The sequence below is a fragment of the Microcaecilia unicolor genome, chromosome 1 (genome assembly GCF_901765095.1).
Source record: "Microcaecilia unicolor chromosome 1, aMicUni1.1, whole genome shotgun sequence".
In the NCBI taxonomy this organism is placed as follows: domain Eukaryota; kingdom Metazoa; phylum Chordata; class Amphibia; order Gymnophiona; family Siphonopidae; genus Microcaecilia; species Microcaecilia unicolor.
In genome coordinates, this window is record NC_044031.1 from 531472884 (window position 1) to 531490053 (window position 17170).

Sequence of the window (17170 nt, forward strand, 5' to 3'; positions counted from 1 at the left end):
CCTGTCAAGCGAGGTCCATCAGGGCCAAATCACCTTGCAAGGGGATTATGATTTTCATCCACACTGCTGTCACCAAGGCATCCACCTTAGGGACATGTAAGAATCTGTCCAGCTCTTTGCAAGGGAGAAGATAGAGCCTGCCCAACAACTTTGTACTTTGAAGAACCAAGTTCAGGGCTTCTCACTCTGCTGAACCACCCTCTGTGGGAATTATGGTCTCCTCTGTCATCGCTGTAACCAAGGCATCCTCCTTAGAAACATGCCCTTTTTGATTATGTATTGCAAACCGCTTAGATTTCTTTGTGAAAATATGCGGTATATCAAATAAATTGAACTTGAAGACAAAGCCTGCCCACAACTTCTTACCCTGAAGAACCAAGTCCAGGGCCCCCTATAGGGGCTAGACCCCTGCCTATATAGCTATTAACAGAGCTTGCCTGACAACCTCCTGCATACCATACTACAGATATGCTTAAACAATGCTTCAAGGCAGCATGAACTTTCTCCATATTCACCACGGTCTTCAAATTCAGAACGACTGTGCTGGTGGCCTACTTAGCTGATACAATCACTTTGCAACCATTGCATCATGGACTTCTTGTGCAGAGATAAGGACTTTTGGTCAATTGCATTGGAGCTTGAGTTCAGAGAGACATTCCTGAATTCCAAGAACTGCATCTTCAACAACATAAAATGGACATTCTTATGTTTTTTTTAAATCATAATGTCCAGAACAAAAGTAAGGATGTTATAATGCCTTTGTATAGGTGCATGGTGTAACTGCACCTCGGATATTGTGTTAAATTCTGGTTGCCGCATCTCAAAAAAGATATAGTGGAATTAGAAAAGGTAGAGAGAAGGGCGACGAAATTGATAAAAGGGATGGGACGACTTCCCTAAGAGGAAAGGCTGAAGCGTCTAGGGCTCTTCAGCTTGGAGAAAAGATGGATGAGGAGAGACATGATAGAGGTCTATAAAATAATGAGTGGAGTGGAACAGGTAGACGTGAATCATTTGATTACTCTTTCCTTTTCTTTTTTAATTTTTTTATTTATAACCATTTAAATTTTACAAGCGATAAAACAACTTGCTGGAAATACAGAGAAAGTAATATATAGGAATTATTTCAGTCAGGTAATTCTATTCTCTTCCTTAGACCACTAAATAGGGAGAGTGAAACAAGACAAGGAGATCAATTAAACAGTAAACAGAAAAAAAAAACATGGTATTAACCTGATTATCCCCAGATATTACTCGTCTAATTCATTATTCCACATTGATTATCTGGTTGGCTTCTTCAAGGCCCATACGGTGTATAGTCAAATCATTTCATTGAAAACATACTTATTGTCCAATATTAGTTAGAAATAATACATCTGATTACATTCTTTCTCTTTTAAAAACCAGCACATATTTAACAATACATATACTTCTAATTCAAATCCCACTGATTAAAGTAATCCCAGTTTTCACAGGCTTCACTCCTTTTAAAGTAATAATTGAGGAAATATTTCTGAGGAAAACTTTAGGAGTCATACCCGGAACTCTGGGAAAAACAATAATCTCGATATTAATCATCTATAATAATATTCATTTTATTATTCAAAGTTTCTGGTCTATTATCATTTTCAAAATCATAACCACTTCTTGCTCGTGTAGAATCATTTGTTATATCAATTTTTCACTTTCAAAGGGTTCAGTTAAATTGTCCATGTAACTCTCTAATAAAATTGCCGTATTTTTCGGACTATAAGACGCACTTTTTTTCACCCCGAATTTGGGAGGAAAATGGGGGGTGCGTCTTATAGTCTGAAGGTAGAGAAATTTAGCAGGCCGCCCTCCCTCCTGCCGAGTTCCGGGATCGCCCTCCCGCCGAGTTCCGAGATCCCCTGCCCTCCCTCCCTCTGAGGTCTAAAAGTAATTTTACCTAGTCGGGGCTGCAGCAAAAAGAATGCAGGCTCAGCACGTCACTCTTCCCTTCTGTCTCTCTCAGCTCTCTGGTCCCGGCTTCAAACAGGAAATGAAGGCGGGACCAGAGCTGAGAGAGACAGAAGGGAAGAGTGACGTGCTGAGCCTGCATGCTTTTCGCTGCAGCCCCAACTAGGTAAAATTACTTTTAGGCCTCAGAGGGCAGGGGATCTCGGAACTCGGCCGGGAGGGAGGGAGGGAGATCTCTGAACTCGGCGGGGCGGGAGGGAGATCCCGAACGCGGAGGGAGGGATTCGGACAAGATGCACCGGAGCGCCTAGGTTTTAGAGGATGAAAAAGGTGCGTCTTATAGTCCAAATATTTTTTCCCTATTTCCCTCCTCTAAAACCTAGGTGTGTCTTATAGTCCGAAAAATAAAGTATACCGAAAAATACAGTATATCTGAAACAAAATTATTTACTGCCATCCTTAAGTCCCGAAGCGTCTTCCAGATGGTATTCAATATAACCTCCACGGGAGCCAAAAACTCCAAGTTGATTCCACTTAGGTGTTTAGGAGTGGTTCCGCCGATTTGGGTTCTGCTGTAAACGTCCTCCGTTTCAGCATATGCCTCTAACTCACTCCTCCACTCCTTTGGACATGGTGGTTGAATAATTTGGGAGCGATGGAGTTGTTTTTTCCAGGTCCAAGAGCATTGACGCTCCTTCACCGGCGCTAATCAAAGGACTCGCCAACCTTTTCATCTGTGGGCAGTTCGTCGCGCAGCGGTCCCACACTTGCTGCTCAGGGGACAAAACGCTGGCCATCGGCGGCTGACCGCTGGTTGTCCCCTTCCTCTCAGTTAAGGTAACTGCAATTGCAGACAGGAAATTTACGTAAAGAAGACGAAACTTCAGAGGGCAGCTGGGCCGTTGGGCATACGAACTTCAGGTCACCATCTTACCACTCTCCCAGTTTGGGACACTCTTTGTCTGGTTTCTCCTCAGAGGCCTGTCTGATATGGGTAACCCTTCAGCATAGCCCTCTGAGTCATTAAAACACAGAAGCCCCTCCACCACTACAAGGTGGTGTCCCTTCGGAGGGGTGATTACTCTTTCCAAAAATACTAGGACTACGGGGCATGCGATGAAGCTACAAAGCAGTAAATTTAAAACAAATCAGATAAAATTTTTCTTCACTCAACGTGTAATTAAACTCTGGAATTTGTTCTCAGAGAATGTGGTAAAGGCGGTTAGCTTAGCGGGGGTTTAAAAAAAGGTCTGGACGGTTTCCTAAAAGAAAAGTCCATAGACCATTATTAAATTGACTTGGGGAAAATCCACTGCTATTTCTGGGATAAGCAGCATGAAATGTATTGAACTTTTTGGGGATCTTCCCAGGTATTTGTGACCTGGATTGGCCACTGTTGGAAACAGGATGCTGGGCTTGATGGACCTTTGGTCTTTCCTAGTGTGGCAATACTTAGGTACTTATGTAATTGTTTACGTTATCCTCGGGTACAGTGCCTCTATCAGAACCATATAAACGATGCATTCCATAGACAAAAAGGTCAAATGGTGTTCCTATCAGCTCGTGGACTCTATTAAACTACTCTACTCATCTGTCCATTGCAGCACACTTCAAAACATGCCCTGGAAGTCATGACAATCCTGCTGATCTGCACCTTCATCCCAAGAGAGAGGAGTTTTGCCTCACCTTCAAGTTGTATAAACACAAGCTCTGCTACTGCTGTGAGGTAATAAGTAGGCGGTCCAATTTATGGTTCTAGGGAGTGCATTTACTCTGAATCATTGTTGATAAGAACATTTGTCAGTTACTTCTTTCTGAGACACCTAGCATTTGTACATAATTCTTAGATGCTAATTATTCCCATTTCACTTTTGGTTGTTTTACTTGCTTGTAAATAAATCGGCTTTTATTTTTATATGTGGGCCTTGTGTTGGTTGCTTGTCAGTGTTCCCAGGAGCTAAGAACTCAGATTCCCATAGGGGGGTATGGCTTAGAAAATCCTGATACCATAGTGCTACCATTACGTATTCTCATGTCCCTTTTATACAATGTCCCACAGAAGGCTCTGTACCTGTAATTGCTCCTCCTACACCCCACTCCACAAAAGAGCGCTATGAAGGAGAAAGGCTCAGACCCTATAATATTATTTCTCTATCCACCGTTTCCTCCTGAGTTGTTGTTGAGATGCAAAGAGGTGACAGCACCTGCAGATAAGGGAAGATGACTCCTGCTTCAACAGCCTCACTATGGGGTGTGGGTGGGAGAACACATCATCCTCCACCAGAAAAATCTTTCCTGACTCGAGGGACTCACCTCCTGGTTAATCATCCAAGTCACCCTCTCCCGAGGCCTCCTCCAGAGAAGAGGTAGCCAGAATAGGACCCTCAACCTCTACCAAGTCCCCACTAAGGACCCTGGGGCACTTACTTCCACAGACTGACCCCCCCCCCCCCCCCCATGAGGGTCCCAGGGGCTCAATAGAATAGAAACATAGAAAAATGAAGGCAAATTAGGCTGCCCATCTATGCCATCTACTCTCCCTTTCAACCCCTTAGAGATCCTATGTATTTGTCCCAAGCTTTCTTGAATTCTGAGCTTTCTGAGTGGAGGAGTGACCTAGTGATTAGGGTGGTGGACTTTGATCCTGGGGAACTGAGGAACTGAGTTCAATTCCCACTTCAGGCACAGGCAGCTCCTTGTGACTCTGGGCAAGTCACTTAACCTCCATTGCCCCATGTAAGCCGCATTGGGCCTGCCATGAGTGGGAAAGCGCGGGGTACAAATGTAACAAAAAACAAAAAAAAATTCAGATACAGTTCTCGTCTCTATCACCTCCTTGTGCTGAACAAACTTTCAAGGACAGGATCTGCAGACCAGCTAGTAGACAGGAAGATAGAAAGGGGGGATTGCACTGTGACTGAGCTCTGCTGCCTATTTCAAGGGTTGGGGCTACTATTGTATCTGCTTGAGAGATCTTCAAATTACCTCCAAGTACAGGCAGTGGAATGGGATGGGCCACTGAGGCCACTGCCCCACCAGTATTCTTTCCAATACAGCATCGACAACTAGAGAGCTTGGGGGGAGAGGCCAGAGATGGTTTGTTTGCCTTCCACTAAATCAGAAAAGTGTTCCGCTGCCCCTGCATAAAATAGAACCTTGTGGAAACATTGCATGACTTGTGGCAAAACAGTAGCCTGTGTTCATAACTCCCCCCCTTAGTTTCATTTTATTATTCTTACCAAACCAAAAGCATGTTTAGACACCACTGCATTTGAACTTCCCCACCCATTATCTCTCTTGGTCGGATACACACAGAGACAACATGGATCCAGCTACACACATATGCAGGGGACTGGAAAGAATTCCATGAGTAATATTCTGCAAGCTTTCCCAACTAGTTTTCACTTTCCACTTGTTAGTCTTCTAACTTTTTTTTCCAAGATCTCCTTTCTATTTTCGATTTCTTTGCTCCCCTGCTGTCTTCTTGACTTCCTGGCATACATGTCTCTGAACATTCCATTCCATCTCACTTTGCTCTTCTCTGCCTCTCCATCTACACATAGCTAGATTTCATCCCTCCTTCTCCCTCTCTAGCCTTCCATATCACAATCTTCACTTTCCAAATTATTCCCTCTGTTGCCCTCTCATTGGGTTACTCTCCTCATCAGTTTCAAACAATCTAGCTAGCTTGTCCTTCTCCCACAACAGTTATCTCAATCCATCCCCTTAAAACAACTCCAGTTTGATTCTTTCCAACCATCTGTCTCCCTCTCACCTCCTTCTAAACTTTCCCAACCTTTCCAGTCACTTCCTCTCATGCTCTCCCATCAATCAATCAATATTCTTGGTCCCTCCTCACCACTCTTCCACATCTTTTATTTTCTGGTACCCTGCCCATCTAAGATCTTACTCCTCTCTCCCCAGATCTCCCATTATCCCTTCCAGTCCTCAATATTCTTTTCACCTCTTGGCTTCTTACCAGTTTCCAACTCCAACTCTCACCTCCTCTCCAGTCCTCTCATCTCTCACTCCTTTACCAGCCACTTTCTACTCTCGCTTATTCTTATCTCACATCCCCAGTCCCATCTTGCACTCCTCATTTATATACCACTTCCAATCACTGTTCTCCTCTCACTAATCCCTAAATCCTAACTTAGCCAAGCCCCCACTCAATCTCCAAGAAACTTCTGTTTTTCCCATCCCTGTCTCTGCTCTGCTTTCCGGTCTCCGAGTTCCTATTATCCCAAGGAGCCTCTCAATCCCTATGTTTAAGTTATTCCCTCCAATTCAGTCCCTTAATCTCCCCCTTTTCCCTCCTGACTTAATCCCAGTACACACTCTCCCTCCAATCCTTCAGTCTCAACCCACTGCTGCCTCCACCCCCAGCTAACTTGAAAACTGCCATTCTTGTTTATCTCCTAGGCCTCTCTCACCCTCATAGTAACACCCCTGTTTACTAAGATGCGTTAGTGCGCCTACACTTAGCGTGCGAGCTAACCATGTAGGCGCCTATAAGGATATTGTAGGCATGTACATAGTTAACGCACATACATGGTTAGAGCACATTAAAAAGGTTAACGCGCCTATAACGCTGCTTAGTAAAGAGAGCTCTAAATGATGGCAGATAAAACATCCAGTCTGCCCATCATTTACACTCATTATCAATTCATGGTTAAACCAACAATGAATGTAGTATAAAATACCTGATCCTGGTCTTTCTTTGCCATTTCTGGAACATAGACCATAGAAGTCTACCCGGCACTGTCCTCACATTCCAGCTACTCAAGTTACCGTCAAAGCCCTCTCCAGCCCGTCCTATACTGTCTTGCCATATGCAGAGTGGCCTTAGTTCTTCATAGCCGCAGTCACCATCTAAGCACCACTCGACACATCACACACATGCAGTCATTTCAAAGCACACAGACTTACAAAATTACATAGTAACATATATAAGTTTGTAAGTCTATGTGCTTTGAAAAAACACCTCATTCAACTGTTTCTTAAAACCTTGTTTACTATGCAACTGTTACCTATTTATGCAACTTGGTCCTGTGCCAAGAGCCTGTTGCTCAAACTATTGTTTGTTCTCCACCTAGAACTAAACAGTTAAGCGGATTCTAAATGTCAAAATTAAATTAAATTAAAATGAATGTCATTATCTGCCACAGAATCCATTTTATTCCTATGGGTTCTGCTGCAGATAGCATGTGCTAATATTTAGTAAAACACTCCCTATATTAAGTGGTGTGCTGGAGCTGAATTGCAAGATCCGTTTATTTTTTTTCAGAATTTTGGGAGCCAGTTGCTGAAGGAGGCCCCTAAGATTGGCTGAAGCAGCCTGTTCCTGCTGATGTGTTCCAGCACTGCTTAAAGAAAAATTAATCGTGGCACAAGACAGGCAAGAGGCCAGGAGGTGCGAGGTGAGAGAGCAGAGAGGTGCTGCTTTGGGGGGGGGGGGGGACAGCATGTGGAGGGGGAGGGAAAGAGGTGCAGCCTCAAGAGGGGTAGGGTTGGGAAAGAGGTGCTGTTTGGGGGGGGGGGGAGAACAATGAGGGAGACAGGTACTGCATAGTGAGGGGGGGACAAAGGAGACAGCCAGCCAAGTACTGCATGGGGGGAGATGTTGGGGAAGAGAGGTGCTGCATGGCGGGCAAGGAGGGAGCAAAGTGCTACATGGGGGAACAAGAAGGAGGACGGAACAATGACAGAGACAGGTACTGCATGGGGGGAGCAAGGAGGGAGAGAAGTGCTGCATCAAGAAGGGTAGAGAGGAACAGAGGTGCTGAATAAGGGGTGGGTCAATGAGGGCAGGAGTGCTGCATCAAGAGGGGTGCAAGTAAGCAGGGAGGTGCTGGACAGGGAGGTTAGGTAACAAAGAAAGAGATTCAATGAGGTGAGGGGAATAAGGAAGAGAAGAGGCCACAGAGAGGGAAAGACGTGGCAAGACCTGCAGGGAAAGATGGAAGAGGGAGAAGTGTTGACCCTGCAAAGAGGAGACAGAACAGAAGTGAGGGAAGAGAGAGGAATACTTGCTGGACCCCTGGGGGAAAAGGCAGGGGGAGGGAAGAGAGAGGGAGAGATGCTAGCATGTGGCAGGGGGCATAGGGACACAGAAGAGTTATGTTGGACAGGGCAAGAATAGGAACACAGAGATGGGAGATGCTCAACATGGTAGGAAGACAGATAGGGATGCAGAGAGCAGATGGATGGTGGACATGAAGAGAAAGGAATTGCCAAATGGTCATGGAGATTCTGGCAAAACAGTTAAGGAAGAAAGAGGAAAGCAGAAATCAGAGACTGGGACCAACACAATAAGAAAAATAAAATGGACAACAGAGTTAGAAAATACAGTTTATTTTCTATTTATTGTTTAGAATATGTCAGTTTTTGAAATGTGTATCTGGCAGAACTGGTTTTAGACATGGCAGTGGGCCTGGGGCTCACAAGAAAAACCTTATTCTTTGGTCTTCAATGAGTAGAATAGCAGTGGTAAATCTCCAGCTTTGAGATGAGCCACCTTTGACATCTCTGAATTCCTTTACCTTTGCTGGCAGGGACACTGAGCTCCACCAGCCAAATTAAATGGAGTGCCGCACTGCTCCCCGCTGCTTGTTTCTGGTTCTGAGCAGCATGCCAGGAGTTTTCATTCAAGTATGCATGAAAACTCCTGGCATGCTGCTCAAAGCCAGAAAGAACCAGCAGGGAGTGGCGGTGGTCCATTTATATGGCTGGTGGAGCTAGGCCTTCCTTCCAGCAAAGGTAAGCCTACCATGCCCGCATGGGGGGGGGGGGGGGGGGGGGGGGGAGAGAGAGAGAGGAATGCAATGCCTCCCTAGTCCATCCCAGCCCCCCTCCCCATTTGTAGGGCTGGCTACGCCTGGAGAGAGAGCCTGTTGTTAAAAATATTCCACCACACCACTGCCTATATCTGTTTTAAAATGTTATTCTAATGATGTAGGCCTTTCTTTATATACAAATCATGTCGCAATCTTGTACCTTGCTCTAAGTACTTCAGTAGTGGAGCAACTCGAGTGAGTAATCTACTATAATAATTTCCACCTCCAATGTTCTGAAGCTGACTCTGTGGCTTCACTGAAGTGAAGGGTTCGTAAGGTTCGTTAGAGTCACCAGTCTGTCACCATCTCTCTGTCCCGCCTCGCATCAAAACGTGATGACATCGAGGGCGGAACAGTGAGAGGCAAGGCAACAAACCAACGAAAATAGTTGTAAGCGCGCCTGCACACTGCCTACCCTCTCTGTGTCTCGCGGTAGTCATTCGTTGGTTTTTGGCGGGCGAGTGAGCGAAGAACTCGGCAAACAAGAAAGGTGGTGTGGCGGTGAAAGCCGCACGGAAATATCTGACAGCTGTAGCTGAAGGACAGCCGCATACACGGAGACAAGACAGTGAATTGAAGTTTATTCTGGTGAGTGCCCATGGCTGCGTCAGCCCCGCCATTGCCTGTCAATGTGTGTGAGTGAGAGAGTATGAGGGAGCTCCTGCTGGCTGTGGGTCAGGCCAGGACTTAGTTGGTGGACGGGAGAAGCACTGTGGTAGGGTGGGTGGGAGGGTACCCTGGAACTCAGAGGGAGGGTGTACCCTGAAACTTGGAGGGAGGGGGACCCCTGGCACACACTCTCTCTCACAGACACACTCACACCCAGTCTCACTCTCTCTCTGTCACACACACACACATTCGCACATTCGTTCTCTCTCTCTCTCTCTCACACATTCTCTCTCAAACATACACACTCCAAGAAAAACCTTGCTAGCGCCCGTTTCGTCTCAGAAATGGGCCTTTTTTCCTAGTTCTTATAATAAAGAATAAACTCTGTAGCTGATAAATCAACAAATTTCCTTCTTTCTACCTCAAAAAAAAAAAAAAAAGACTGGTTTAGTCCAATTTATTTAAATATAACATTCAGATGTGATCCCTCCAATCTTATCAGATTATTCCACACCAGGTTCTTAAATGTAAAACAAAGGAAAAAATAAATTACAACATGAAGCAGGAAACAATTTGATAAGCTAAACCACAAGAAGAAGGAAGCCAGTGCTCATGAAACAGACTGGAATTATTTCAGAGACAGTTTTTAGACCCATTACGATAACCGCAGGCTGGTGCAATAGCACTGTCAGAGATCTGCAATGTCCTGTACATTACTGTATGCGTGGCCTTATTTCTTTTTAAATATATTCTTAAGCTATCAGAAAACTAAATGGTTTACACTAATGCGTTCATTATCAAACGTACAGCAAGCTTTGATACCAACTGTAGAACCAAGTTCAACACAGCTAAGTTCCTCCTTTTGGGTTTGTTTTCATTTAAATGCTTATTATTATTATTGTATGATAGGCAAGGAAACCTTATACTACGATCAGAAGAGAACCAAACTAGTTACAGAGTTGTCACACATTTATAAACAGCGGTAACACGTCATCCCAGGATCAACGTGGTTTTTTTCGCCTATAACTGGTAGGGGCGGTGGTTGGTTGGTTTATTTATTTGTTCCTCACCTGCGCCGGTCATAATAATAAGATTCATACAGAACACCCGCGGCACTGATTTTTTTGGGGACGGTTACTAATCAGTCTGCCTTAACAGCCAGTCCTGGCATTTCGTAAAATGAAACATTTCTCGGCTTTTTAAACGGATCTTCTTTTACAATTTTCTGCTTTCAACTGGGGTTGGGCTGTTAAGGCCACACTTTCCTTCCCTTCCCCAGGATCAGAGGCTCCCGATCCACCTTACCAGGCCGGGGCTGCCCCTGGGCAGACATAGTGCGGCCCGCAGCCGCCAGCGCCACATCCACTGTAGCCGAGCAACCGCCGCCATCGCCTCCAGAGGTCGTTTCCGCCCGCAGCCCCGCCCCCCGATGTGGGGCCCCGTTGAGTACATCGAGTCTGATTCCTGCAAACTCCCCTTCAAACACTGGGATAAGTGTCCAGAAAGCTAAAGGAAGAAAACAAGCCCGAAGAGGTGCACAGGAGTGGTTAAACACCATTTAAGACCATGTTTGTGTTCCGATTCTTTTATAGTTGAGGGTGTTTTTCTGGGGCGTTTCCTCTCTCTTTTATACATCAGGGTTTTAATTTAAGGAGTGTCAGAGATTCATATTTCTTGACCGTGATAGTGAAAATGAAATATTTTGCTCTCATACATAAGCAGCAAAACTGGTACTTACTTTTCGCGGCGGGGGTGAGCGATATGAATGACAATTTTTGTTTGTTTTTCTCGCTACAGCTACCCTCCCCACTCCCCCCCCCCCCCCCCAACCAACCTAGGTTTTCTGGCCTTGCTCCACTAGGGGCGTATCTAGACCTGACATTTTGAGGGGGCCAGAGTTAAAATGGGGGGGGGGGGCACTAACCCCACATCACCCAGCATCGAGTTAACTCTGCAGTTCCCACAGTTCCACAATCCACACAACACCAGCCCAACCCAGCATCACTTCACCAGTGTCCCCAAAGTTTTTTGTTTTGTTTTGGGTTGTTTTTTTTTTTACCTGGAGAGTCTGGATTCTCAGTCTGGACTCTGGAGTGGACAGTAGGCAGGGCAGTGTGGAGCCTGGAGGACTACTGTTGCTGCTGCTGCAGTGATAGGCAGGCTAGGCAGCGGGTGGTGGGCTCTTCAGTACTCCAGTCCTCCTCCTTTGGTGAGTAGTAACTGGTTAGCGCAAAGTTCGCGAACCCGAAGTTGTGAGGCACAAGGCAGGTCACGGTGAGCAGCCAGCCAGGGCGGCAGTGAGGCACAACGAGGCGGTGAGCAACAGGGCGGCAGCGGGAAGAATTGTGGAGTCGGACAGCCGCTGAAATGGACGGGACTAGATCAGGCCAGACTTCGGCGGGAAGGACCGTGTGGACGTCACGTCATCTCAGAAACAGAAGCGCTTGGCTGCGTTGCTGATCTGCAAGGGCGGGCGTGCAGGACATCAGACTCACAGAAGTGAAGCCTGCCCTTGCAGATCCGCGCCGGAGAACAGGACTTATTCGGCTGGCAGCGCCAGCAAAGGTACTAGCGGTGGCGGGGGAGGGTTGGCAGTGGCAGGGGATCGAAGGTGTTGGCGGTAGGGGGTTCAGGGCCCCCGTGGCCCCACACAGAAACGCCCCTGTTCCAGATGCCAATGAGGTTCTTGAAAGGCCAAATAGAGCAAGAACCACCCCGTTGGACTTGCTTCACCAGGTTGGTATTTCATACACACAACAATGCACTGGCCTCAAAGATGATCTTGTAGGAAGATTGATGCTGTCTTTTTGGGACTTTGAAGACCTCCGGGGGGGGGGGGGGGGGGGGGGGTCAAAGGCATGTGGAGAATTGGGACAAGCCCAGATGTTCTTACATTTTTAAATTTTTGCTGTGTTGGTATTTGTCAAGAGGAGGGGGGAATAAACTTTCATTGTGTTGGAGTGGAGTAGCCTAGTAGTTAGTGCAGCGGACTTTGATCCTGGGTTACTGGGTTCGATTCCCACTGCAGCTCCTTGTGACTATGGGCAAGTCACTTAACCCTCTATTGCCCCAGGTACAAAATAAGTTCCTGTATATATGTAAACCGCTTTGAATGTAGTTGCAAAATACCACAGAAAGGCAGTATATCAAGTTCCCTTTCCCTTTTTAATTTTGTTTTCTTTCTCATTAATATTATTTCAAATAAAATTAAATAAATTGCAATTAGAAATATGCCCACATATAAACATGACTGGTCCTACATGTCACACATGGCCCACTTTTTCAGCCCCTACTGACTTATGCAAATAAGGCCTTCAATATGTCTCTGCACATGGCCCACCATTCCTTCACCTCTTTCTCATGCCACCCCTGAATAAAAATGTACTTGCATACTCCTATACAACCCTGAGAGGTTGGATGAAGGAGAAATAGCAGCTGAACAGAGTCCATGCTTCCATTGGGTGAATTAGGTGGCTGCCTAGAGAGTCAAGTTTCTGGAGCAGCCAAAAGGATTAGTACTTTAAATTTCTCTGCCTCCTTACCCATCCCCTGGTAACTATATTCAGTGTTTCTATGCTTCTCCCCCCACCCGTCAAGGGTGGCTGAAACAGTTGTGTTTAAAATGTGTCTGCTTCCTCTGTTATTGGAAGCCAATCTTGCAGTATGCTCCACCAGATTACAAGAAATTGCAGCTCATACCATGAGATTGCAAAAGAAGTGGACATGATTGAGAGATGGGGAGGAAGGAAGAGAAAATTCAAGTACTGAGAATCGGAGAAGAAGCTGGTAGGGATAGGAAGATCTACATGGAGTGGTGGTTGGGCAGGGAGAGGAGGGCATAGGGAAGAAAGCTGAATAGGTAGGGTGGGATAGAAGGACAGCAAAAGTGAGACCTACATGAGATGGTGGAGTGGATATGAAGAGGAATAGTTTTATCAGATGGGGCTGGAGTATAGGGGGAAAACAGACTATGGAGTGGCCAGGTAAGAAAGGGAGACATCCATAGGTTGGTGGGGAAATAGAGATAATGTCACTTACATGGCGAGGGGAAGGGTGAGAAACCTACATATGATGTAGGGAGGATGCTGAAGGAGACTACATGGGATTGTGGAGAAGGGGTTCAGAGAGAGGGACACTATCTAAGATAGGGTTGGGGAGAGGGAGAGAAGACCTGAGACGGGGGCATGAAGTGGAAGACAGGATGACAGAAGAAAGGGAATGGAGTCAGGGAAGAAGCTTAAGCTACTGAGAGGATGATAGGCAGAAAGAAAATAGGTGAGGGCTGTGCAAGGGGGTGAGTACAAAGGGTGGAAATGGCAGACTAAGGAATGAGTGTAAGAAGGGGATATAGGGGAATGGGGAGGAAAAGAGAAAGCAAGAAGAAGCAATAGATCAAAGTCAAACATAAATGTAGGAGAGGAAATAAAGTAAACAGGAGAGAAGAAATGGAAAGAAGAGACCTGAAAAAGAAGAACATGGAGAAAAAAAAGACCAAAACAACAAGATTATAAAAACAAAATACCAGAGATAAAAACGGTAAACCCCCGGATTCTATATATGATGACCAAATTTGCACGTGCAAATCAGCGCACGTTGACAGTTTGCTTGTGCAAATTAATTAACAAGCCAATTGGCACCAATAATTGGTTGCTAACAACCAATTGTCATTAATTGGCCTTAATTGGGATTTACATGCATATCGTGTTCTAAAACAGTGTGCCTGGAAATCCTATTGTGCATATGTGTATGGCCAGGATGTTCCCAGAATTTACAGAATAGACCTGATTTGCGTGGCATTTACACCTGCTTTCAATAGGTGTATTTGTGAGCGCTTTAAGTTAGGCTCTTAGCCACTTATTTTATAAAGTGCATGGATCCTTAAATTTTTCAGCACTGATTTCTTAGTCCCAATTATAGAATCTAGTCCAAAATGCATTTTAAATGTGCTAATTGGAATATTTCAGCTTTGGAAATGCACATCTCTCAAATTTCATTTTTCATAGCACAGAAGGAAATACATTTCTTTTTCTCCTGTGTTTTACTGCATGCAGAGCTTGGCTTCTATTTCTAACTTGTGGTTCTTTATTTATGTGATGAGTAGTTGAGTTACCTGGCATTGCTGGGAAATCTAGTGTCTAATAGGTGCATTTTAGAAAGGGGATGGGACTTGATATACCACTTTTTTTTGTAGTTACAATCAAAGTGATTTACATATTATATACATGTACTTATTTTGTACCTGTATCAATGGTGGGTTAAGTGACTTGCCCAGAGTCACAAGGGGCTGCAGTAGGAATTGAACCCAGTTCATTAGGATCAAAGGCCACTGCATTAACCATTAGGCTACTCCTCCACTAAATGATCAAAGTCAAAGTTTGTTAAATGCATATAGGCCTCACCATTCTCAGAGCTCCAAAGCACCTTCTCAAAACAGCAGAGATTTGGTCCTCCATCAAAAGTATTGAAGCCATTAGTACACTCAAACTCTTGATTTTAGGCTGAATGTAAAGACTAATCTTCCCAAACACAAAAGTTTAGAAGGAATTCAATTGGGATTCTTTCCAACCAGTCTTGTTCAGATTAGATGAACTTTAGAAAGTGGGTGAAATCTTGGTTATTTACCCAATCATTTGCTAAGGTAGATGTATTGTCATAATGTTCTGCTCAAGAAAAGGAACTATTTTATAAGGCGCGGCTAGTTCAAACTCTATCCTCCCTCCCCCACCACCACATCCAGCATCTGTGGTCCCGCATCTCCCCTCTCACTGCTGCCACCACTCCACATCTTGCTGGGCCCGCAACAGTAATTAAGAAAATGTTATTTTGCGTGCCCTGGTGTCTTTCCTTTGCTAATTAAGCTGTCTTAATTCCCTTTATTAAAACCTGGGCTGGCTTAAAGCATGAGCTTAATAAGGCATTGGCTCAGGGCACCAAAAGTCTGCCTCACTGGCTCATCTTTCACATCATTCAGAACATATTTTGCTCTCACCACTTTGCTTTCTTCTCTGCATTGCCACTGCCAGAAGTTTAAATTCAAGTACATGTGCTTCCTGTTCTTGTATCCATGCTGCAGAGAAGAGAACATAGCAGCAAGAGCAAAATATGCTCTTGCTACGAGGGGTCGCTTCTACATCCCAACCTCCAGTCTTTGGCTCTCACGGCCTGGATGATGAGAGCTTAGAATTCGCCTTCTTGGGTATTTCAGAGCATGTCTCCCGAGTCTTACTTGCTTCCAGGAAAGACTCCATGAAGAGGTGTTAGTCTTCAAATGGAGGAGGTTTGCCGTCTGGTGTGACAGCAAGGCCCTAGATCCTCTTTCTTGTCCTAAGCAGACCCTGCGTGAATACCTTCTACACTTGTCAGACTCTGGTCTCAAGACTAACTCTGTAAGGGTTCACCTTAGTGCGATTAGTGCTTATCACTGCCATGTAGAGGGTAAGCCTATCTCTGGACAGCCTTTAGTTGTTCACTTCATGAGACGTTTGCTTTTGTCAAAGCCCCCTGTCAAACCTCCACCAGTGTCATGGGATCTCAACGTTGTTCTCACCCAGCTGATGAAAGCTCCTTTTGAGCTACTGAATTCCTGCCATCTGAAGTACTTGACCTGGAAGGTCGTTTTCTTGGTGGCTGTTAACTTCAGCTTTTAGAGTCAGTGAGCTTCAGGCCTTGGTAGTGCATGCACCTTATATCAAGTTTCATCACAGCAGAGTAGTCCTCCACACGCACCCTAAGTTCCTGCCAAAGGTGGTGTCAGAGTTCCATCTTAACCAGTCAATTGTCTTGCCAACATTCTTTCCCCGTCCTCATACCCGCCCTGGCGAAAGCAGTTTGCACACTTTGGACTGCAACACAGCATTGGCCTTTTACGTGGAGCGGATGAAGCCCTTTAGACAGTCCGCCCAGTTGTTTGTTTGTTTTGATCCCAACAGAAGGGGAGTCAACCATCGGAAAACGCACAATCTCCAATTGGCTAGCAGAGCCCACGAGGATGGGGCGGGGAGAAGGACAGAGCCCACTGGGATGAGGACAAACTTTGTCCTCATGTAATTCTCTACTCTGAACCCCTTCTCTTCTCCCCTCCCCTTCTCACCCTCTGCCTTCTCCAAGAGCCAATCCCCAGTCTCTGCATCAGCCCTATCCCTCTTTTCTCATGTGCCTCCTGGTCAGCCCCCTTCTCCCAGCATTAGAACCCTTCTCCTACACCCATCCCTTAGCATCATCTGCCCTTTCTTCCATCCCCTGTATCTATGTTAGCTCCAAACCCCTTTCTCCCAGCGTCAGCATCAGACCTTTTTCTCAATCCTAATATGAACCTCCTCCTGTCACCCCATCATGCCAGAATCAGCTCCTTAATGCTTCCCCACTATATGCCAACAACAGCCCCCTTCTGCCCTCCTCAGCCACATCTCAGTCCCCTGCTCCCTTCTCCTTTCACCTATAGTCCCTAGGTCAGCCCACAGCCCCTTCTCCTACTCCCTTCATCCTGCCGTACTCCCAGCATCAGCTCCCTTCTCCAGTGCCTTTAAATCAGATGCAGAGCAGTGGGGAGGCTGCTTCTTAGTTCCCTGCTCTGCCTATCCTCTGTTGGCTCTGGCCACTGGCACTGCAGGAAATACTTGTTCTCTGATTTCAACAGCCCCAGGATGCCAGTGACCAGAGTCAATAGAGAGCAGGCAGGTTGGTGGGAATGAAGAAGCAAATTCTGCTGCTTTGCAGCTGACTTAGAGAACAGGAAATTTTCAGAAACACCAAGAGTGGTCCATCTCAAAGAGTCATATTTTCCACCC

General features: G+C 45.6%; 1 protein-coding gene across 2 annotated transcripts in view; it reads right to left on the reverse strand.

Annotated features, from left to right (window-relative positions):
- Positions 1–10774, reverse strand: part of RMDN1 (regulator of microtubule dynamics 1) — a 104275-nt gene extending 93501 nt beyond the window's left edge. For both annotated transcript variants that reach the window (XM_030216232.1, XM_030216225.1), the window contains exon 1: positions 10689–10774. In XM_030216232.1, the coding sequence (XP_030072092.1) occupies positions 10689–10772 (84 nt within the window). In that variant the 5' untranslated portion in view covers positions 10773–10774. The remainder of the gene's footprint in view (positions 1–10688) is intronic.
- Between the last annotated feature and the right edge of the window lie 6396 nt (positions 10775–17170).